At 43.6% G+C, this 9,377-nt stretch overlaps 1 protein-coding gene across 4 annotated transcripts in view; it reads left to right on the plus strand.

The window, feature by feature from the left end:
* Positions 1–9,377, plus strand: part of AOX1 (aldehyde oxidase 1) — a 79,312-nt gene that overhangs the window by 35,695 nt on the left and 34,240 nt on the right. For all 4 annotated transcript variants that reach the window (XM_034654925.1, XM_034654926.1, XM_019795978.2 and 1 more), the window contains 2 exons: positions 2,934–3,056; positions 6,736–6,832. In XM_034654925.1, the coding sequence (XP_034510816.1) occupies positions 2,934–3,056; positions 6,736–6,832 (220 nt within the window). The remainder of the gene's footprint in view (positions 1–2,933; positions 3,057–6,735; positions 6,833–9,377) is intronic.

Here is a 9,377-nt window from a genome sequence, read left to right on the forward strand (position 1 = left end):
CTTTAAAGATGGCATCAAACTTGGCACATTGTAAAGGATTCCAGTAATTCTTTGAAACACCGTATTCTAATGGTGAATGAATTCAGATACATTCATTTTCCACATAAGAAAAAAAGTTGACCAGTTCTATAAAAGATACTTGGTGTTTTCCTATTTTCTAGTAGTAATCTTACTACTGGGGGGGGGTGGCAGAGGGAGACAGAAAAGAGAGGAATCTTAAGCAGACTCCACACCCAGCATGGAGCTGGATGTGGGGCTCGATTTCATGACCTGTGCCGAAATCAAGAGTCGGATGCTTAACTGACTGAGCCACCCAGGTGCCCCTTTTCTTATCCTTTAATACAAGAATTCTGTCTCCCTCTCTGAACTCAGTCTGACTCATTCATTTATACTGCCATGTATTCAACAGGCGTTTTTAAGTGAGCATCTAAAGTGGCTGGCCACCATAGCTGAATAAGACCCAAGTGGTCCTTGCCCTCACAGAGCTTAAAGTCCAGAGGAGAAGGTGAAGTGAATCGTTAATGCACTTCCTACTTTCCATTAAGCTTACTTATTTATTTCTTTGTCTTATGTATTTCCCCTACCTTGTAAACATCCTTGAGTGAAACCCTATGTCTGATTCATTTGCATATTCCACACACTGCTTCCCCTGTAGCAGGGTAGAGGAACAATGATAGCACTGTTGCCATTTAAAAGTTTCAGATGATTCAAAATGATTTGGCTATTATATCTTAAGTTTTCAAAAAATGCAACAAGGGCAGTGTTCAGCAGGTTTTCTGCCTAACTCAGACTTCTGAGCTCAGTGTTGACCCAAAAGAGCTTGCTCCTTTTACAGAGTCCCTACTTCTGGCTCTTGCTGGCTGATTCAGTTGATAAAAATGAAAGTTTGATGACTCCGTGTAAAGAGGAGGTTGAAACTCTCTCTCCCAAGGCAGGGCTCTGTGGGACTGGCAGAAGACAGTGAGAATTAAGGCCTTTGCAGAATGTTAATTAAACAAGCAAAACCCTTCTGAGCTGCATGGCAGCACTTCCTCTGGGGCGTGCGCATATGCTGACGAGCACCTTGGGCACGGCTGTGTGCCAGGTCAGGTGGCAAACCCAGGCATCTGTGCAGAGTGGAGCATGGAGCCATTGGCAGTGCCTTTGTTAGTTTAATTCCTTTTTTTTTTTTAAAGATTTTATTTATTTATTTGACAGAGCGAGAGACAGCCAGCGAGAGAGGGAACACAANGGGGCACGGCTGTGTGCCAGGTCAGGTGGCAAACCCAGGCATCCGTGCAGAGTGGAGCATGGAGCCATTGGCAGTGCCTTTGTTAGTTTAATTCCTTTTTTTTTTTTTTAAAGATTTTATTTATTTATTTGACAGAGCGAGAGACAGCCAGCGAGAGAGGGAACACAAGCAGGGGGAGTGGGAGAGCCTCCTCCCAGTGGAGGAGCCTGATGTGGGGCTCGATCCCAGAATGCCGGCATCACGCCCTGAGCCGAAGGCAGATGCTTAACGACTGCGCCACCCAGGCACCCCAGTTTAATTCTTTTTAAGTTATGCCTTTAAAAAATCTTTTCATTGTAGAACTTTCAAATATAAGTAAAAATGGAGAATAGTACAATGAATCCCCATAGACCCATCACCCAGCTTCAATTGTCGGCATTTCACCATTCTTCTTCATTTACTTTCCCACTGTCCCCACCCACCCACACCTAGCAAACACACTTTTGTGTGTGGGCGTGTGTGCATGCACGTATGCTAGACTTAACTTTTTTACTACCATTTTTTCTGATGACAAAACTATTATGTGCTTGTTGTAGAAAAGATTCAATAGTTAAAAGTCAGTTTTAAAATGAGTGATTGAATTTGAATTGTGATCATGGTATAAGGTGAGAGAGAATGGAGCAGTCATGGTGAATTCTTCTAGTCCTATTTTACCTTTCTGGAGCCGTATTTTTTTGTTCCCATCAACTTTCTGCCCTGATCTGTGTGTGAACTCCTTAGGCCACCAGCCCCATCTGCAGGTGAAGTGATGAAGGGGATGCCCTGTGCTTGCTTATGTCTTGGCTAGTACAGGCTCAGTCTCTTAATGAAAAGCCTGTGCTCACCAAGGTTTGGGAAAGAGATTTGCTCACTAGCAGTGTTGTGTTTTCATTTTCTCCCTCCGTCGTCTCTGATGAGATGGGCTATGACCTTCTGGTCCCCCCTTTCCAGAAGCTTCCTCTCAGGATGGCCCTGATCATGACAGCAGCCACAGGTTGACCCATGTGACTGGCTCTCCTAGGCCAGCTGGCCCTCAGCCCCTCCACAACCCCAGTGGGTTGGCCTGGAGCCTGAGTCTGCTGTGTGACAGTCACTCCTGCTCCTCTTTAGCCACTTCTGCCAGTGGCGCAGCACAAAGACCTGAACTCCCCTAGCACCTGGGCGTTGGTTCCCAGCTGGTCCCCATACACACAGGGCAAAAGGGAACCGCTGAAAGAGGCAGACCCCTCCAGTTTGATAGGTAGTGGTTTTAATAAGAAAGGGAAATTCTGAGGCTTATCTTGGGTCATCACAAGACTAGATCTCTGCACCTGTCTGCCAGGATCTTAAAAGTTTGTATGTATAGGGGCCTTAACTGGGTTCAGTCACGTGTGCCATCCAGATGGTCTGTACCACATCTTGCTCTCTCAAGGCTCCATCCTTGACACGGTTCCCAGTGGAAACCATACATTCTAAGGACGGGCAAGGAGTGAGGAGCCTCCATCTGCCTGGGTCAAGCTCAAGGGTCAACCGGTGATCAGGTCTTGTCAGTGGCCTCCTCTACCACTGGGGTCATCATGTGAAGGGGTTATGTACTGCGTGTCCAGCTCTGTGCTTGGGGGGGGCGAGGAGGAGGAGGAAAAGAAGTGAAAGGAGGGGCCTGGTGCCTGCGTTCCCTGAGAACAGAAGTCTGTCTGTGTTGTAGGTGTCCTGTGTGGGCCAGCTTGTCTGTGCTGTGATCGCAGAGTCCGAGGTTCAGGCAAAGCAAGCGGCCAAGCGAGTGAAGGTTGTCTACCAAGATTTGCAGCCACTGATCCTGACAATTGAGGTAATGAGTTCAATGGTATCAGAAGAACACATTTTACTGGTGGATCCGTTAAAATGCTTTTGGCTACAGTAACAGGAAAGAATCTCTGACTTCACTGTATAGGGGCTTTGTTGGCCCCGGACCGTAGCAGTGTCAGCAAAGAACCTGGTGTTGTGCCTCTCCTCTCTGCTGCCTGCAGTCCAGGCCTTATCCCCTATAGTCACAGGATGGCAGCCAGGCACTTCCCGTCCATGTCCAGGGAGCGAGAGAGAGCAGCATTGCCCCAACATTCCAAGCTCGAGTCCTGAGATCCAGCCTTATCAGGCCGCTTAGGTCACAGGTTCATCTCTGAATTAATGATTAGCCGGAGTGATTAGCCGGAGGAATGGCAGACCCGTTGGTTACTGCTAGGGGTTAGATTTCTTTGAAGTGTATGGGCTACCGGGGGAAGAGAGGGGATGGAGACGTGAGCAGAAATCTGATCACTGAAGGGGACAGGTGAGAGGAGTGCTGTATGGGCAGCCAGTGGTGTCCGGGCCCCTGAGTTCACCTGCACCCTGACTCTCTCAGGGGTGTGCAGCAACCAGCAAGATGCTCTGTGAAGCAAATATTGGAGACACTATTTTTAGATTCTTTAGCACAGATCTTAAATGAGTATGAGGAATAGAATCCCATGATGCCTGTAGGTGTTTTGGCCACTTAAACAAATTGGAATGTTGCATTTTCTATCCTGTTTTTTAGAAAGGAGTTAGAAATTTACAAAGATTTTAAGGCTCATCTCCATGAAATGATAGGGTGTTCTTCAGCATCCATTTCATTGGTTCTTATAATTTACTAAATAACGAAACCATGCAAGTTGGGAAGGCAGCATGAATAGATTAGATTCATCACAGACAGACTCCATGGACTCTGGGAATATATTATCCTCACAACGAACAAATCAGGTGCTCTCTAGGTGACCAGCATGCCCTGTGGCAGAGAATGAGAAACTGACTTGGCTCAGATGAGTGTCTCCAGAAGAACTTGGCCTTGGTGTGTTTCCTATCATGCTGATTTATTCCTAGAAACGTAGCATTTGTTTCTGGATGGTGTCCTCAGTGTTTTAAAATCAAAATAAAATCATGTCAAGAAGACAAACACACAGAAGTTAAGCTGGAGTCAAGGAATGATAAAGCTTCCCAAATTTTCCTGGCCAGTTTCAGATTCAAACATTCTCTTCCCTTCTTAGTCAGATGTGCCCACTTCATACACTCATTTCCCAGCATTTTGTTTCAGAGGTACTTCTTTTTTTTTTTTTTTAAGCAGGAGAGTGATATGGTATGACTTATTCTTTTTTTAATAATAATTTTTTATTATGTTAGTCACCATACAGTATATCCTTAGTTTTTGATGTAATATTCCATGATTCATTGTTTGCATATAACACCAGTGCTCCATGCAATATGTGCCCTCCTTAACACCCATCACCAGCCTATCCCATTCCCCCACCCCCACCCCTCTGAAGCCATCAGTTTGTTTCCCAGATTCCATGGTTCATTCCCCCTTCTGTTTACCTCCCCCCTTCATTCTTCCCTTCGTTCTCCTACTGATCTCCCTGCTATTCCTTATGTTCCATAAATGAGTGAAACCATATGATAATTGTCTTTCTTCAGAGGTACTTCTAAACAAGAAATTATTCCTGAGTTTATTCTTCATAAGAAATTATTTACATGATACTTCATCCAAATTTTGTTTACAGTCCTTTGCCCAGTACTGGTGACTAAATGTCTCCCCTTCCCTGCCGCCACCTTCCAGCCAAATAAATTTCCAAACAAGCACACAGATGCCACCGTCCCCTGGCCCTCCCTCCCTTCCCCTGCCAGGTCCACAGTTATTTGCCAGCGAATACCAGCATCAAACACTGAACTTTGACATGTGGAGAAGAGCTGCCTCACATTTTTATCAGAGTTCAAGTTCTCTAAGGTCAATTGACTGGATCAGACTGGATTTAATAAAAAATTTTAGCAGGGAAATATGCCCAGCTCTGTACACATTACAATTTTTTTCATCACTTTTTTGACCAAGAAATATTTGGGAAATTTTCTCCAAGTTACCCAAAAAGGAAGCAGCAAGTGAAGTGGAAAAAGATTAAACTTTAAAAAATAGGATTTATAAAACTTAACTTCTGTTTTCAACCTGAGTATCTGAATCTTAGATTAATAAGAAAGGCATATAAATTCATTCTAAAAGGAACTGTATTATCAATCTAAAAAATAAATGTATCTCTGTCACTAGCACTGAGGTTTAACCAAGCTAATGCTTTCTAGAATGTTTAATAGTTTGAATGGGGAAACTCTACCAAAACTCTTGGCTGAAGGGATCAGGCTGATGACCACAGTGAGAAAAACATGCCCCCAACCAGAATCTTCTAGCAGGCATCATGATCAACAACATGACCGTAGCTAAGACTTACACAGAGTTCACCACAGGTCAAAGCAGGTTTTTTACATTAACTCACTAAATGCTCACGACAGTCCTGTGAGGAAAAACTGTTATTATTCTTATTCTGATGAGGAAGCAAGAAGACAGTTCACACCATCACACAGCTAGTCAGAAATAGAAGGAACCTGGGTCCCATGGTGGTAAAAACAAATGAACCCACTTTTTGAATGGAGGAAATGGTAGGATCCCAATACAACAGCCCTGCAAAGTATGCTGATAGTTCTAAACATCTCCTAGTGGCCAGAGGGAACCAGAGTTAGGAGAATTCCTAGTTGCCAGCAGGCTGGAATTTCATGGTACCACCACGAATCCATGGTGGGTAATGTTGGCAGGAGCTGGCATGTCACATTTGCCAGTGGACGCAGGGATTACAGCAAGATTCCTAGAAAAGCTAAAAAAAAAAACAGCCTAGATGATTGTAGCTATATCCCCTATGGTGTGTGCCCAGCACTGTCTCCTTTCCTACCCAGGGGAAGCCAATAGGACCCAGCATGTAAGTGGGTTTGTGGTACCCAGACTGGGCTTGTAATGGAATCTCGCTTCCGGGGCTGGTGTCCCAGGTGCTCTACTGCCCTGTGCAAATGCTGTGCTCGTCCTCCCAAAAGAGGAGCGTGGGGCTGGCAGGCAGGCCCACCATGATCCTTATCACTGGAAAGTCTTCAGCTGGCATTTATTGAGCATTTATTACATGCCATGTAAGCTCTTTACGTGTCTTATTTCATTTTGTCTGCACAACTCTACTGGAGCTATGTGCACAACTGTATCTCCATTTTACAGATGAGGCTCAGAGTGAAGAGATAACAGGCCCCCAGTCAAACAGGTAGTAAATGGAGAGAATGGACATAATTCTGACTGGGTCCAGAGTCCCAAGCTCTGAACCCATGTGCTGTGTGACCTTGGCTTCATACAATGGGCTGTGGAATGAATAGTACAGTCTTCTTGGAAAAATATTAGTTCCATTCCGGGACCACCTTACATGCTCAGTTTTTTCCTGAGCGTACTCTCTTTTGACTCGATGGGCACATTTGTACTGGCTCTGTAAATAGTCTCTCTGAAGGCTGGTTCTTAGCTCATTGCTGGGATTGTGCTGAATGAAAGAGCATGGGATTCCAGAGCAGGAGAAATGCTGCCCCAATTCAGCCAATACCCCCACGGAGGGGACTGCCGCCAGAGGGCTGGATCTCTGGCCCGCAGAGCCTCAATTTTCTGTTCTCTCTAGGAAGCCATACAGCACAACTCCTTCTTCGAAACAGAGAGGAAACTGGAATATGGAAATGTGGATGAAGCATTTAAAGTGGTTGATCACATTCTAGAAGGTAAAGCTTTCTGAAAAAGTGAGGAGAGGGGAAGCAGCCCAGAAGGCTTCTGAACATGTCTAGTTTAATGCTGCCTTTACCTTTCAGAAATCATCTAGAAATCAGCCGAGGGGGACGTTGCTCCTCCCAAACAGGCACTTCATTCACACATGCATTTCCCTCTGTCTCCGGGTGTGTGTGTGTGTGTGTGTGTGTGTGTGTAGAGCACAGCAGGGAGGCAAAGTGTGCAGACCACCTGCCCCATCATGGCCCCAGTTTTTATATGATGTTGTCTCTTTTCCTGCTCATAACCACCGTGCAGGTTGGGAAACTGAGGCTCAGAGTGCTTACAGACCACGAGCACAGTCATACAACAGCTACTAAGTGACACAGCTGGTCGAATTCGTAGCTTTTCTCAGGATTTCCAAAGCCCATGTTTCTTTCTCTTCCATCCTTTCTCTGACTTCTCCCTCCCTCCCTTCTAGACTTCCTTCCATCATGTATATGTGTAATTAAAATGAAATTTCTCTTAGAAAATGGTTGATTTGAATTTTCCAATAAAATTTTTGTAACTTTTAATTTTGAAATAATTTTAAATTTACAGAAAAGTTGCAGAAACATGAAAGAAACTCCCAGTTACTCTTTATTCAGATTCCCTGATTATTAATACTTGACTATACTTGCTTAATCATTTTCTCTCTTTTTGTACACACACACACACACACACACACACACACATTTTTTCTGAGCCATTTGAGAGTAAGTTACATGCTCGTTTACCCCTAAATACTAGTGTGTAGTTCCCAAGAGCAAGAATATTCTCTTACTTAAACAGTTATCAAAATCAAAACGTTCACATCAACACAGTACTATCACTTCATCAACAGACCGTATTCAGATTTTGCCACTTGTCTCAGTCATGTCCTTCAAAGCAGGAAAAAAAATGTACCATGGGTCATAAGTAACACATACTTTCCCCGCTAGGCTCTGCTGTCTTCCACGCTAGAGAGCCGTCCTTAGCGCCTGCCGTGCAAGGTCTCATTTACCCAGATGTGTTGCTGGGTAGGTAGGGGCTTTTGTATCACATCTCAGGGCAGAGAATATCTCATTTGGTGTTGTCTGTCTTTAAGTGAATTTCCAGGGTATTGGCATCTAGTGTGTGTTAGAAACTACCATCACCCTAATTTTGTCTCCAACTCTGATTGCAAGCTCAGAAGAATCCTACAACATACCACCCCTACGCCTGCAGCCAGAGCTCTATCAGGGATAATCAACCCAACCACTTGAGGTCAAGTTCTGTCATGTTTCTTTTTTTTTTTTTTCCCTCTGTTGTACATATTTTCTTTTATTAATTAATTACTAGTTTTCTTTAATCACAAGAGTAATACAGAAGCAACGCAAAACCAGAAAACATTCAAAAAGTAAAAAATGTTAACTAGAAGTGTCCTTTTCTGCCCACTCCCCGAAGACAACCAGCTTCAACAATTTGTATTTTTCGTTTTTCTGCTAATTACCATAATAAATGTTATGATTCACTTTCCCCAACTTTTGGTTTTGAAGCCTCAAACTTACAGAGAAGTTGCAAGGAGAATTCAACTAGATTTATCAGCTGTTAATAGCTTACCATGGTTGGCTTTCTCTAACTCTACATATATACATTCTCTTTTTTGCTGAACCATTTGAGGAACAGCTGTAGACAGAATGCCATTTCTCCTCCAAATACTTCAGCATGCATGCCCCAAGAATAAGGACATTCTCCTCCGTAACCACAATATAATTCTCCACTCAGAAAATGTAGCACTGATTGATTACATAACGAAGTATCCATATTCAAATTTTCATAATTGTTCAATAATGTCCCTTTTAACTATTTCTTTTTTTTCTTTTTTTAATCTTTTTTTTAAATTTTAATGTTTTTTTATTATATTATGTTTGTCACCGTACAGTACATCCCTGGTTTCTGATGTAAAGTTCGATGATTCATTAGTTGCGTATAACACCCAGTGCACCATGCAATACGTGCCCTCCTTACTACCCATCACGAGTCTATCCCATTCCCCCACCCCCCTCCCCTCTGAAGCCCTCAGTTTGTTTCTCAGAGTCCATAGACTCTCATGCTTCATTTCCTCTTCTGATTACCCCCCTTTCTTTATCCCTTTCTTCCCCTACCGATCTTCCTAGTTCTTATGTTCCATAGATGAGAGAAATCATATGATAATTGTCTTTCTCTGCTTGACTTATTCCACTTAGCATTATCTCCTCCAGTGCCGTCCATGTTGCAGCAAATGTTGAGAAATCATTCTTTCTGATAACTGAGTAATATTCCATTGTATATATGGACCACAGCTTCTTAATCCAGTCATCTGTTGAAGGGCATCTCGGCTCCTTCCACAATTTAGCTATTGTGGACATTGCTGCTATGAACATTGAGGTGCATATGGCCCTTCTCTTCACTACGTCTGTATCTTTGGGGTAAATACCCAGTAGTGCAATGGCTGGGTCATAGGGTAGCTCAATTTTTAACTTTTTAAGGGACCTCCACACTGTTTTCCAGAGTGGCTGTACC

Source organism: Ailuropoda melanoleuca, chromosome 2, assembly GCF_002007445.2.
Source record: "Ailuropoda melanoleuca isolate Jingjing chromosome 2, ASM200744v2, whole genome shotgun sequence".
NCBI classification, from domain to species: domain Eukaryota; kingdom Metazoa; phylum Chordata; class Mammalia; order Carnivora; family Ursidae; genus Ailuropoda; species Ailuropoda melanoleuca.